At 37.2% G+C, this 14177-nt stretch overlaps 3 protein-coding genes across 3 annotated transcripts; 1 reads left to right on the plus strand and 2 right to left on the minus strand.

Moving 5' to 3' along the window:
* Nucleotides 1-2338: 2338 nt before the first annotated feature.
* Nucleotides 2339-6153, minus strand: LOC18040638 (disease resistance protein RGA2). The gene is made up of 2 exons (XM_024183983.1): nt 4847-6153; nt 2339-4705 (listed from the first exon to the last, which is right to left on the minus strand). The coding sequence occupies exons 1-2, from the start codon at nt 6030-6032 to the stop codon at nt 2529-2531; spliced, it is 3363 nt and encodes a 1120-aa protein (XP_024039751.1). The 5' UTR covers nt 6033-6153; the 3' UTR covers nt 2339-2528.
* A 1221-nt stretch (nt 6154-7374) lies between these two features.
* Nucleotides 7375-8927, plus strand: LOC18040626 (ubiquitin-fold modifier-conjugating enzyme 1). Its single transcript, XM_006433665.2, has 3 exons — nt 7375-7839; nt 7924-7985; nt 8616-8927. Exons 1-3 carry the CDS (start codon nt 7507-7509, stop codon nt 8743-8745), a joined length of 525 nt encoding a protein of 174 aa, XP_006433728.1. The 5' UTR covers nt 7375-7506; the 3' UTR covers nt 8746-8927.
* Nucleotides 8928-9194: 267 nt separating this feature from the next.
* LOC18040627 (phosphoenolpyruvate carboxykinase (ATP)) lies at nt 9195-13715 on the minus strand. The gene is given in 13 exon segments (XM_006433667.2): nt 9195-9547; nt 9658-9826; nt 9945-10114; nt 10253-10431; nt 10614-10679; nt 10794-10967; nt 11090-11388; nt 11511-11611; nt 12514-12598; nt 12763-12916; nt 13005-13195; nt 13293-13605; nt 13608-13715. Coding segments are annotated over 13 exon segments (2073 nt in total). The 5' UTR covers nt 13636-13715; the 3' UTR covers nt 9195-9403.
* Between the last annotated feature and the right edge of the window lie 462 nt (nt 13716-14177).

Raw genomic sequence — 14177 nt, forward strand, 5'->3', positions numbered from 1 at the left:
TTTTCATCTTTTTATATTCTCTATTATCTAATAAATAGAGAAATTTTCTTTTATATCTGGCTTTTCATCTTCTTATAATTAATTTGATTGTTATTACACAATAACAATTATGTAAAGATTTTAATGAGGTATATTCTTTGTAATGAACATCCAAGGGGGAGTGTTATGAATTTATTAAAATAAATGTAGATGTTCATAACATATATCTCTTAGTCTCCTCACTATCTCCCATTAGCAACCTTTAATTTCCTTATAACTCTCACTATCTTATAAGGAATTATGATCCATAATTTTTCATTAATTTCATGGAATGATTATGTAACTATAAAAGGAGAGCTCATCTTTTTGTTTTGTACACACAGAATTGGAATGAATAAAATCACTATATAATATATTCTCTCATTTTATTTTTTATCTTGCGTTGCTTCTTTATCTGTATTGCTGACTAATAGTTTTTTTTTTTTGTGTTTTTATAAGGCTGCCTCATCTTAAAAAAAAAATCAATTCATATTTTTTATCAGTTTCATTAAGTGTAAAGTAAGAAAAATGAATAACACTATTTTTTTTTTCAAAACCGCGTGAAGTGCGATTCTATTTTCTAATTTTTTAATAAAATTTAGGTTTTGAACTGACTTCAAACTTATCAAGTGAAGTCCGAAGCTTAACACGGATCCTGAATTATTTCAAAAAATATTATAAAATATAAATAACTTTTTATAATTATATTCGGTCTGATTTCAGACCGAGCTGATATTGTTAACATCCCTAAAAGGAAAATAAATAGACATCAGCATTCAGCAGTATCCGTGCATGTCCATTGTTTTGGGAAATTTACACCAATAACTATAAAAGTTTTGGCTTTTTTCATCTTAACCCCCCAAACAAACTTCTATCAACATTAGGCATAAAAAAACCTTTGAGACCAAAATACCCCTCTCTCTCTTCTCTCCCCCAACAATCTCTCTTTTACCCATCTCTCCCAAACCGAAGAAACTCTCATTGTCGGCGGCACTAATGATCTTTTTCTCAAGCAAATGATATGTTAATTCACAAGCGATTCCACTAAAATAATATATTTATTTTTGTAAATACATTAAAGCATTATAATTTTTTTTTAAAAAAAAAAATCAATTTCTGTAGATATCTAGTATTTCAATGTGCTTTTGGTCTATTGATGATATGCTGGTTATAATTTATCATCTTGAATTACCCGTAACTGAAGTTTGCATATCTAAGAGTTGAATTCTGCGAAATTTAAACGAATTTGGATAGATAAATAGGATTCTTCATCATTTGAAGTCAATCCCTGCGTAAGAACAAGCTACTGAGGAGAGCTAGTGTAGAAAGTTGTAGAACAGGAGTTTGAAGGCAAAACTAGAAAAAGAGTGAACGAAGGTGAAAGAAACTAAGAAAGATATAGAAACAAATATATATATATTTTAAGAAAAAGAAAGAAGGTGGAATGGTGCAGGGCTTTCTGCACAGAATCCGAGAAAAGCAAAAATGTTTCCCTCTTTCTTATCTTCTATTCTCTTCAACGAGATTTATTCAAATCATTTGGTTATTTAGCCCTGTATAATATTATTTAATGCAGTAGCCATTTGAGAGAGGAGAGAAAGAAAGAGATGGATCGATCTGTTGAAATTTGTTAATCATGTTGAAAGTTACAAGCAACTTCGCGCTTTTTTTTTTTTAAAGCTTGTGGGCACTTCATAAAACCAAAATCCGATAATCCATAATCAGTTTACAATCCCTCTTGGTGCAACAGGCGCCTGTCGCACATAGCTTTGTGCGACAGGCAGCCTGTCGCTAGATTCATCCGCGACTGCAGTTCTCTGAAACTCTCGAGTAACTTCAGAAAATAACTCATACCACTAACTAATGCCGATTAGTGTTGGATCCGGATAGATTATAATCGAATTTCACTTTTATTGTTTATCATCGTCGTTTATCGTTGTCTTTTATCGTCACCAGTGATGATTCAAGAGTGGAAAGCTGTCTTTGGTTTAACGAAATGAGAGAAAGAAAGTTGCTTTTGACTTTTAAACAATGGTAATTTGGGGAGAAAAGCGTGTGTTTGGCTAATATTGATAGAAAAAAATTTAAAGAATTAGTGAAAACAGTAAAACTTTTATGGTTATGGTTATTTTTGTAAATTTCTCCATTGTTTTAAACCGGAAACCATCTAAAGTTCGTGAAGGCCAAGGGCAAAGACTAATGAGTAGGAATGACTGACATGATGGCTAGTAATTATTTCCATAATTTGGCTAGAATTAATAATACTCCATGTACAGAACAAAGGAAATAAAAAAATGCAATTTTTTTTTTTGTTGTGGGTCTGCCTCTGCCACTATCAAAGTGAAAAATCGGTCTTTTCCATGCGAGATTCACCATATTATTAATAGCAGTATCATAATTCAAGTTGCGCACCTTATCCAACAGTGATTATATACATCATTCAAATCTGAAAATGGACTTAGACAAGTGAAATGAAACCTATTAAGAATATGAATTACTATGATTAATCTTCAACATAATGAGCTGCTTGCATTAGTCTTGTCTGGGTTCAGTTGTGATCCAATGTAAGTATGTGGAATGTGAGCTACTTTCAGCCAATCCTCACCAACATATTTCTTGCAGCGACTTTCAAGCCTTGGACATTCCCTGATAGACAGATGCTGGAGAGTTGTGAGATGTTGCAGGTTTGCTGGCAGTGAAATGATGGTATGACAGTCGGATATGGTTAAAGATGTAAGAGAAGAAAGGTTCCCAATCCATTCAGGCAAGTCTTTGAAAGCGGGACAGCTATGGATTTCCAAGCTTTGCAGTGTTGTGACATGTTGTAGCTCATCCGGCAGAGATGCCAGCTCTGGACAGCTCAAAATACACAAACTCTTTAGCATGGTGAGGTTTCTGAAGTTTTCAGGAAGAAAGGCCAGGCTTGGGCAATACATTATTGTTAAATGCTCCAGAGCTATGAGATGTCCCAGCCCTCTCGGAATGTATGCTAAGTTCTCACAGTTCTCAATAGACAGTGATCGAAGTGAAGTCAAACCTTCAATACCTTCTGGCAAGACTGTAAGGCTGTGGCACTCACTGATCTCCAAAGATTCCAACAAGGAGAGATTTTGAATTTCTTGGGGCAAAGCGATGAGTTCCTGGCACCAGCGAATTGTTAATGATTTAAGAGCAACCAGGCATCCTAACTTCGAGGATATCGAGCGAAGGTTGGGACATGAGCTAATTGTCAGAGATGTGAGACAAGGATTATTTTCAAGCAATCTCTCAAAAATAACCAATTGTCCTGTGAAGCCATCAATTAGAAGGGTTAAGAGTGTGGAAAAGTTTGTAGCTGATTTCATTATCATTTCATTGCAGTTTCGGAACTCCAGATGCTGAAGAGATGGAAACCATGGCATGTTTTTCAATCTTTCACACTTGTTGATGAACAACTTGACTAGGGAAGGAAATTCTTCTTTTGTGTTCATGCTCCACCAGAATTCCAAACTGGGGAAGTCTATCAAGGATAGCTCTTGCAATGACTGAAATGGTCTTCCCGAGCCTCTACCGTAGAACCCACTATCAATACTCTTTACTGAATGCATTCCGTGCATGTAAATGACCCTCAAGAAAGGAAGTTGGCCCAATGCAGGGAGATTCTCACATCTTTTGCAGTTAATCAACACTATATTAGTTAGATTTGGGAGTCCAGGAAAGCCAATCCATGTGGGAAAACGGTCACCTGAGTACCCTTCAACAGACAATCTTTTCAGATTTTGGTGAGGTTGTAGGCTATCGAGCACTTCTTCTGCCTGTCTATTTCTGTCATCAGTTTCCTTCATCAAAGCATCATGATTATTTCTCCATGATAGGCCTAGTGAATGAAGCTTTGGCTTTCTTCTCAGGCTTGCAAATGCTGCATCACTTCCCGATTTTACATTTTCCAATTTTCTAATGTTTAGCTCACCTGCCAGCGGCAGTGAGTGCAGTTGCTTGAGCCCTTGGGAGATTTCAGTGCCTACAATGAATACTGGCAATGTTTGCAGCTGAATTAATCTTCCAATATGATCTGGAAACTGAGACAGTCTACAACAACCATATATCATCAAATGCCTTAGTTGGAATATGGATGCTAATCTCTTAGGTAGTTCAATTAGATCATGGCAGTCTGAGAGGTTCAACACCTGCAGATAAACAAGGTCACAAATACTTTCGGGTAATCTCTCAATGAGGGTGTTTGACATGTTGAGATACCTCAAAGATATCAAGCAGGATATTGAGCTGTGGAGCTTTTTAATGCCACTGCCACTCAAATTTAAGGTACGCAAATATCTGAAACTTGAAAACAATTTGGGAGGGGCCTCTCCTAGGTCACCTTTAGAAAACAGCAGATTAAGGGTTCGTAACTTCTTTGCTTCATACAAGGATTCTGGAATAGTCTGCAAATCAGAATCACACACCACAGATGAGTGACGAGTTTGAGCTAGATGTCTCGGTATATGGCCATGTTCCAGTACAACAAATTCACCTCCAACAACAGATTGTGCAAGATCATGAATAAGATCATGCATCTTGCAATCTAACACATTACCATCACTATCTTTATTCACATCTTGGAAAAAGGACATCCACGTCAAGTCATTGAAGTAGTCATTGGCTATATCCTCAAGTGCTTTTCTTTCATCCTTTGACCGTATTAATCCTTCTGCAATCCAGAGATGAGTTAAATTGTCCTTCTTGATCACAAAATTTTTAGGAAATACCGAGCAGAATGTGAAACAACATTTCAGATGTGATGGCAAATGACTGTAACTCAGCCTCAAGGCCGGTAGTATTCTATTCTCACCTTCACATGCATTCCAAAGATCACTCTCCTGAACATATAACCAATCACCTTCCTCTCTCTTGAAGCGCATGAGACTTCCCAATGCTTTTGCTGCTAACGGTATGCCTCCACACTTCTTCACAATTTCTTTTCCAACAGGCAGAAAATTTAAATATTCCTCCCCAGGAGCAAAAGCTCTTTGCTTGAACAATGTCCAGCAATCATCGTGAGATAAACCCTTCAAATAATAAGGAGGAATTGTCCCCACTATCGTAGCAACCTTCGCACTGCGAGTAGTGACTATGACCCGGCTTCCTTCAGCTCCATCACTTAAAGAAACCCTTAATTTATCCCATTCCTCATGGTCTTCGTTCCAGACATCATCCAAGACAAGCAAGTATCTTCTCCCACGCAATAAGCGTCGAAGCTGAGACTGAAGAACATCCATGCCTAAGAAATCACACTTATTAAGTGTCACAGATTCTATAATCAATTTCATGATCTTCCTCACATTGAAGTCTTCATTAACACAAACCCATATCTTCAATTCAAAACTCTTTGTCACCCTTTCATCATTATAAGCAAGTTGAGCAAGGGTAGTCTTACCAACGCCACCTAAACCGACAATGGGAATAACCGATATCTTTCTACTGAACCCACTTGCCCCATTTGATGCTAAAAGATCTATCATGGCTTCCTTATCTTCCTCTCTTCCAACAACTTCAGATTCAATTACAAAAGACCCAGTTTGTCTCCTACTTTCAAAATCAGACCCTATTTTAACAACCCCCTCCTTCAAGCTCCTTTCAGCAGCCAAAACATCTAATCGTTTTCTAATTTCCCTTAGTTTTGGAAACAATTCAAGATAAACTGCAACTGGTTTGAAAGAAGGAAGGAGGTCCCTAAGTACCTTTTGATAGTAAAATCCTTGTGTTCTAGCTGTTATGGCATCCAAGCAGAACTCATCAAGTAAATTGTCCACATCATAAGCGACCTCTTTAAGGTCTTCCAACCAAATTTTCAAGGCTTTCTCCCTTACTTGTCGCTCTTCTGCATCTTCAACAACTGCCCGAATGAGGTTTATCGTGTGCCGAAGTTTGTCGATCTCCTCCTCGTAGCCAAATTTAAGTGCAATACTTTTCAGAAGCCCAGAAGCTACTTTGTCAAAAATCACTTGCAGTAGTGGGCACAAAACAATCTCTGCCATTTGCAGAATTTCAAGCGAACAAGAAGAAAATTTTGTTTGGATCAGCTGTGTTAATTATTGAACAAAGCAATTTCACTACTTCCACACGCAGCAACAGTTCCCATGGTGGAACCCGCAACTGTTGCTGTGTGTGGCGTACATTGCGTAACGTAGCACCAGTCTCTAATTTATTTTGTTTGATTTAGGCTCCGTTTGTTATAAATTATTAAATAAAATTTATAACAGTATAATTTATATCAATAAAGTTTTTTTAAAAAAAATTATTGGATATTTAATTGTTAATAAAAAATATTTTTAAACTATTAAACTGTGTGATATTTTTTATATTATATATTTTTAAAAAAAGTTCTCCAACCTCTATTGCGAAAAGTTTAAATTTTAAGCTTTTACTAATATAGGTAAATTAACTTATTTAAATTAAAAAAATTCTACTAAAAAAAAATCAAACACCGTAAAAAATTTTAAAAAGTACTTATGAGATTAAATAAATACTTATAACTCTTAAATAAGTCATATCAAATAGGTACTTAGTCAAGAATAAATCAGCTTATTTAAATTAAAATAAGTCAAGTCAAAGACGGTTAGTAGAGTAGCCACCCACCTTGCTGATTTTTCTACTTAATTGTTCCTAGTTGTCTTCCTGGCAGTTGTATTGCACCCGTAAATAAACATTCTTTGACATGAATAGAAGGGTATCAAGTAAATTTATTCACTTTTTTTTAATTACATGACATTAATGTTCAGATTACAACTCATATTATATAATATTTACAACTAATATTTACAATAAGATAATTATTGAGATTAATTTACAGTAATTCTTATATAACACTGTTCAGATTTTACATTATTAAATATTTGAGAGTATTTACTTCACTCACATTTCGAAATGAAGAATATTATTTGCACTTAATTATATATCATAATTAAGAAATGAAATAAATTCCTACATGCATCGCGAGGCTTGAACCGCTGATTCCCTTTTAATTGAGCAATTGGAGGTGCTAACCCCTCAAAGAGTTAGCAAATTGTGTTTGAGTCTTATTTTTCCTTAAACAAATAACTGTGTGAATTTTTGGTCCAGTGGTTACAATTTATTCACTTTTAATTGAGCAATTGGAGGTGTTAACCGCTCGAAGAGTTAGCAAATTGTGCTTGAGTCTTATTTTTCCTTAAACAAACAGCTGTGTGAGTGACACCATATAGCTTAAACTCTGATTATTATGATGAATAATAATGTTATGCTGCTGTTTTTACATTTTATCTTGATGCAATCAGGGGCACTCTCGTCGTTACAGAAGAAAAACCGATTCTGTAATTCCAACTATACCCCCACTTCGCGCCACATGTCGCAGCACCATTTTCCTGGAAGATGAAGGGAAAAGCGCCATTAGCAGTTCAACCATACAAATAAACAAACGATCTATCAATCGGAATTCACAATTGGCAAAATCTAGGGTTAGGGTTAGCAAAGATGGAGGGATGGGACCCGAACACGAAATCGACGCTGACCCAGATCCCGCTTTTGTCAACGAAAGCCGGTCCCAGAGACGGTGCGGCGTGGACGCAGCGGCTTAAAGAGGAGTACAAGGCTTTGATCGCCTATACACAGATGAATAAGTCCAACGACAACGATTGGTTCCGCATCTCAGCGGCCAATCCGGAGGGGACACGTTGGACGGGCAAGTGCTGGTACGTTCACAACCTCTTAAAGTACGAATTCGATCTCCAGTTTGATATTCCGGTTACGTACCCCGCCACGGCCCCCGAGCTTGAGCTCCCCCAACTCGATGGCAAGACCCAGAAGGTTTGATGATTCTTTCTTTACCCATTTCCCCCGAATTTTTAATTGTTTTAAATTGTTTATATTTTGTTTTTGTGGCGTTTGTAGATGTACAGAGGAGGGAAGATTTGCTTGACCGTACATTTCAAGCCACTTTGGGCTAAAAACTGGTACTTTTGCTTTACATTTGTTGATTATTTTGTGTATTTTCGGTTTTGATTGAGTTGACAATGGAATTTATAATTTCTGTGATATGCTTTTGGCTGTCCAGAATTTATCAAATGAAAAATGAAATTAAAATTTTCAATTGTGGGTGGTATTGTTATGGGAGCAGTGTAAGTATTTGCAGAATTGTGTTACGAAACATCACCGGTTTTGTTATCCTTTTTTGGTTTTCTGGCAAACTGTTCCCCTGTTTTAATTTTAGATCACCTCAGCTTCTTCTGAGTTAAAGGAATTTTATGTGGGAAAGAGGTTGGAGGTCAGGAAGGAATGTTTGAGTGCTGTTGGAAGTTGTAAACTCAAGTTCTAATTTGATGGCCAAATAGGAAAAGGGGAATCATTTTCACCAATTTTTTTGAAGATTCTTATATCTGCTCAAATTGTTTTCTTTTTTGGCAGTAACATTCTCAATAACCAAGCTATTCTTTGTGTGCCGTGGTTTCACTCATTTGCAATGTTAATTTGATTTTCATTTTACATTTTTCTTTTCTTTTTCATTTGGGCTTTCTTTACATAGTAAAATCATTAACTTAACTGATTGGCTTTGTTCTACGTCTTTTCTTGTTGTGTTTTGCCAGTCCTAGGTTTGGTATAGCACATGCACTTTGTCTTGGTCTTGCTCCATGGCTTGCAGCAGAGATTCCCATTCTTGTTGATTCCGGAATGATTAAGCACAGAGATGATGTGAGCGGATCTAGTGAGTCTTAGTTCGTTAATGTAACATTAAGACTGTAAAAGGAATGATGATTTTGCAAATATTTTGTTTGTGGGCTATCAATGACTAATGATTTTGACCTGCCTTGCAAAAGATTTGCTCCATGTTTACTGCTTCTATTTGAGAATCATTTGTAGAGTTTCTGCTGCAATTGAAATGCTTTTTTCGAATTGAATGCCACTTAAATGAATGTATGGATCAACATTCAAGTTTTATCCTGCACTATTTAGACAAATCTAATTTTTTTGAAAGATGGAAAACTCTGATCTGATAGAAAGCTGGTAAGAGGACTTGAATTGATCATGCTGCCCAATATACTAGTATAGAATGGTTACGCAGAGCACTCACTGGTTACGAGGATCCCAGCAAGTGCTCGCCACACGTATTATGTTTTTCATTTAGTTTAGGTGTTTATGCCGAGCATGAGATGTTACTTGCCATGTAAGATAATCAATCTGATCTCATAGCTAAAAATCCAAAAACTAAATGAATCCTTCTTGAGTTGTAGTACGAGTGAAGTAAATAGTAGAAGCTCAACGTAGAGAAGCATATGGAGCTTTATAAATTTAACAAACATATGACTACATTGCAAATTAAGTTATATCTTATTTCTTGGTGTCCCATAGGCACCAGATCGATCTTAAAGACTGATTAGAAAAGAGGGCCGGCTGCAAGAATCTCGTCAGTAAGCTTGTTGTCCTCTCCAATCTTGTGATTCACAAAGCCCTCAAAATTCTTTTTGAAAAGGGTTCCTAGCTTCAAGAGTGTATCCTTGTAGGCCTTCATGTCCGACCACTATAGTTTACATTTACACATATCAGTAAATAGAAAAAGAGAGGCTCAAATTTTGACAAAGGTTATGAAAGATTTTTAATTAGTGATTAAATGAAGGAAAGCGGGCTTACTGTATTTTCTGGATCCAGGATTTCTGAGGGCACTCCCTCTATCTCAGTTGGGATCTCAAGCCCAAAAACTGGAGTCTTTGTGTAGCTTGCCTCCAAAAGAGTCCCACAATGTATTGCATCAATGATTCTTCTCGTAAAAGCTAATTTAATACGATTTCCTGACCCATAGCTGCCAAAGGATCACAGGGATTAAAATTTAACATCGAAGAAAGTATACTTTTATATTGCCGAGGGTACAAATAATAAGAGCATCACTTAAGATATGACATTGTGCTGTAGTTGCATACCTTCCACCTGACCAGCCAGTGTTAACCAACCATCCAGTAGCCCCATGCTTCTGCATTTTTTCAGCCAGCATGGCAGCATACTTTGTAGGGTGTAGCATTATAAATGCGGCACCAAAACAGGCTGAGAATGTTGCCCGTGGCTCCTTCACACCTTCCTCTGTTCCAGCAACCTGTTTTCCATCAAGAGGTTGACATATTTTAAATCAACTTTTTTCCGTTTTACATATTTTCTATAAAAAAATGTACATTTTCACTTTGAAAAAAAAAAAAAAATCAATGACTGTGACGGACAGGTCTCTCTAAATTACCAGAGCAGTGTAGCCACTGATGAAGTGGTACATGGTCTGTTCCAAGCTCAACTTGCTCACAGGTGGGAGTACACCAAATGCATCACAAGCCAAAAGGATTATATTCTTTGGATGAGGGCCAACACAAGGTATCTTTGCATTTGGGATATACTCTATGGGATACGCGGCACGAGTGTTCTCTGCAGCAGTAAAATCCCAGTAAGCATGATGATAAGCTTCCAAATAATATGTAAAGTTCAAAACCTTTATTAACATTGAGAAACAGAGAATTAAAAGAACAAAAATAATTCACGTGATATTTAAACATTCAGATGAATGGATAGATCTTTCTGCTTATTTAAACAGGAAGATGCATCTTTACCCGTGACAGATTTGTCCAAGTAGTCCACTTCTCGTGTATGCTCATCAAACACAATGTTTTCTAGCACTGCCACAAACAAACAGCCAAACAAACTCCAATGACCGTTTATTCAAGAGTGGAGTCATTTGTTAAGAATTTTGTCATATCCAATTGAAAGAAATATGGTTAAGAGTCTGTTACCAGTCCCGAATTTGATGGCATTCCAGATATCAGGCTCCTTCTCCCTTGAAAGATCAATGCATTTGGCATAGCACCCGCCTTCAATGTTTGATACTCCATTATCACTCCAGCAGTGCTCATCATCTCCAATTAAGTACCGGTTATGATCAGTAGACAGAGTTGTCTTCCCAGTACCTGAACAAAACCAAAATATGAATAATAAGAAATCTCATCAATAACAAAATGAAGGGCCAGCTGGGGAAAATCACAGTCACATTGTCACAAATCAGAGGGAAAGTGATCAAATGAAAATGCACCGGATAGTCCGAAGAAAAGGGCAACATCCCCATCTTTTCCCATATTGCAGCCAGAGTGGAGGGAGAGGATTTGACGTTTAGGCATTAGGTAATGCATTAAGCTGAATAGACCTTTCTTCATTTCTCCGGCATACTGGGTGCCAAGAATGACCATTTCTTTCCTAGCAAGATTTATGTCAATGCTAGTAGAGGAAGTCATATAGTGGGTGTAACGGTTGCAAGGAAACTGCCCAGCATTGTATATTGTGAAGTCCGGAGTACCAAAATCTTCTAATTCTTCTGACGTGGGTCGGATGCACCTGTCACCAGACACCACCCAAAGAATGCAAAAAAATACATGTCATGGGAAATCAAAAAACTTCCCCCTTTTCTTTCGTGATCTCTCAATAGACAGAAATGAAATTCGGGTAATGTTGCATACATGTTGTGCATGAACAAGGAATGGTAAGCTCTGGCAGAAACAATTCGGACTTTGATCCGGTGTTCTGGGTCCCAATTGAGAAATTGGTCGTTCACAAAGACCTGAAATACAGTTTTAGATAATTAGATATCTCGGCAATTTCATGTTCGTGTTATACTCGTTGAAGATAATGTAGCCACTTTTTAGCGTCTATCTTCACAAACTGGCCCTACGCGAAGGTAGTCCAGCGGGGAAATTTACCTATCTAACTATTTTTTATAAAATCATTATTAAAATTAAATATTTAATAAAATTTCATAGTATAATAGTCACTTATACTTATTTTAGACAAAATTACTCTCAAAAGCAATACAGTCATTCCTTAGTCCGCAAGATACCATCGCCCATGAGAACGGCCACGGTGTACCCTAACACCCATGTGAATGGAGCCCAACGCCCTGATTGGAATGCTTTGATTTCTTTCACGCACACTTAACAATATAATTGAGTATGTTTTGCATACTTAACAACAAAATTGAAATAATATTTTCTAAAGCATTTTAACGCCAACTTCTTTTTTTTTTTTTTTTTTTACCACGAGGTATTTTGGGGAGGACCTCAATTATAGGAGGTATCTTTAAGTTCATACCACAATTTAGATTAGAAATCTTCGCTCGAATCGAGAGGCACAAGCTCTCCCAACAAATGCGACTTTCCTGCGACTCGAACTGAGGAGCAAACTCAATCAAATCATTTAAGGAGACTTCATTGCCAATAGAGCCAACACTTTATTGGTCCAATTTCTTATATCTAGCAAAGCTGATGTAAATGGAACTGTCAGCAAATTAACACGTCCTAGTGTCTCCATACCCCTTTATTTATTTATGTATTTATTTGGCTAAATTGATATTAAGCATCGAGGTAGGAAAATTTGGAAGCTTGCAAGCAAACGGTTACTATTATTGTATGGAAATATTTTATTATATAGATTGCAAAGTCAGAAAATCATAAGAAAATAAATTACCTTATCCAATGAGTTTAAGTAATCAACGGCCCGTTCTCTGTTCACTAAGAAAGTGTGCTCGTCCATTTCAATATTGGGTGAGCCCCTATGTATAAATAATATGCATACAATTAACGTAGAACATGTCAAACGTTAATAAAAAAAAAACAGGAAATGAGTTATTTATCAATAAATAAACAAAAAAGTTTACTTATATTGGAAGAGAAGAGAAGAGAATAGAAGAGATAAAATAATAAAGAATTAACTTACTTTCCCCACCAGAGCTCGCGTTCGGTGGTCTCGTCCTTAACCACCCGCTTGTCTCTCGGGGAGCGTCCCGTCTTTGCACCTGATAGCGTCGCTAAAGCTCCAGATGACGTAATAAAGGATCCCTTCTCGTACTTAACGGCTTGCTCGTAAAGCTCTGTTCCAAATATCTAACTATCAAATACAGAAACCACCGGGGGTTTCATTTGAATCACATAATTAATTTTGTGTGGATAGAGAGATACCAGCAGGGGAAAGATTGTAAAGGACGTGCGTAAACTTGAGTGCACTGTCGCTAATATTGTCGTCAAACGTTGGAGTCGATGTATAATGAAATGAGTGCGCGGACGGCTGGCCATCTACCTTCCTAGGCGTTGCCGGGTCCCCTTTCACCACCTTTGGCCCTGTCTCCCTCGTCAAAGATGCCAACGAAGCACTGAAATTAAATAGAAAATTGAAAAAAAACACGGGTTGATGATGAAACGGCATCGATCGTTTCTAATTAATTAACTCGTGTCTATGTTATCACGTGCCTTATGGACTGGAGCTGCTGCCTTTGGCGTTCCTCTTCGGAGATGACGGCAAATGAACCGTCGGGTGCAGTCGCCGTGGCGAGAGGGGATTTGATGGGAGTGCTGGGTGTCGATCTCTTCTTCTGAAGAGAGTGAAGCTCGTCGATCGTCTTTGCCTTTATCGGCGTTGCGCTGTCATCGTGACACACCAACGTTTCTTTATTATTATTATTTGTTTGGATTCTCGGTAGCCCGTTTCGTCCTGTGCTTCTAGCCCTGCTCGTAAAACTGAACTCTCCGTTCTCAGCCATTTCTTCAGTTTCTCTTTCTCTCTATATATAGGACAAGGCACATGTACACACATTCAGTACGAATTAAATTAATTACACTTGTATGCTGTGAAATTAGAAAGAGACTGAGAAACACAATACACGAAAAGCTACAGAAACGAAAATGAAACCTGAAAACGAGGATAAGGATGAACGAACAAAATTTCCTAGTCTTATGTTGAGATATATTTATATATCTGGGGCAAAGAACATTCGCTACTTATAGGCAAGGTCGCCGAGGAAAGCTTAACCTTGGTTACTTAACTATGGTTCTGGAGTTTTAACTTGATCTTTGTGATAAATATGGCAACGCGGATCATATCCTCTGAAGCCGCCACCAAACGGTCGCATGTCACCAAACGGTCGCATGTTTATGCATGATTGGGAGTTTCATATTACCTGAGAACTTCGAACCAATAACGGCACATCAATTTAGTTGTACATAAAAAATTTCTTTAAATTATTAAAGATAGATCCAGTTTTTTCGGATGTGAAAATATTTGAACTGGGCTTCAACAAAATACCGTCAATTTTAGTCAGGCTGAAGCTGAACTGTGCTTTAACAAGATAATTTTTA

The sequence above is a fragment of the Citrus clementina genome, unplaced genomic scaffold, assembly GCF_000493195.1.
Source record: "Citrus clementina cultivar Clemenules unplaced genomic scaffold, Citrus_clementina_v1.0 scaffold_5, whole genome shotgun sequence".
Taxonomy (NCBI): domain Eukaryota; kingdom Viridiplantae; phylum Streptophyta; class Magnoliopsida; order Sapindales; family Rutaceae; genus Citrus; species Citrus x clementina.

What these genes read in the sequence shown, in the direction of transcription:
- LOC18040638 (XM_024183983.1), bottom strand. Translation starts at nt 6,032, where the DNA reads ATGGCAGAGATTGTTTTGTGCCCACTACTGCAAGTGATTTTTGACAAA. An exon ending in TCTTTGGAATGCATGTGAAG is followed by an intron (nt 4,706 to 4,846) that starts GTGAGAATAGAA and finishes TCTGGATTGCAG; the next exon opens with AAGGATTAATACGGTCAAAG.
- LOC18040626 (XM_006433665.2), top strand. Translation starts at nt 7,507, where the DNA reads ATGGAGGGATGGGACCCGAACACGAAATCGACGCTGACCCAGATCCCG. An exon ending in TCGATGGCAAGACCCAGAAG is followed by an intron (nt 7,840 to 7,923) that starts GTTTGATGATTC and finishes TGGCGTTTGTAG; the next exon opens with ATGTACAGAGGAGGGAAGAT. An exon ending in CCACTTTGGGCTAAAAACTG is followed by an intron (nt 7,986 to 8,615) that starts GTACTTTTGCTT and finishes GTGTTTTGCCAG; the next exon opens with TCCTAGGTTTGGTATAGCAC.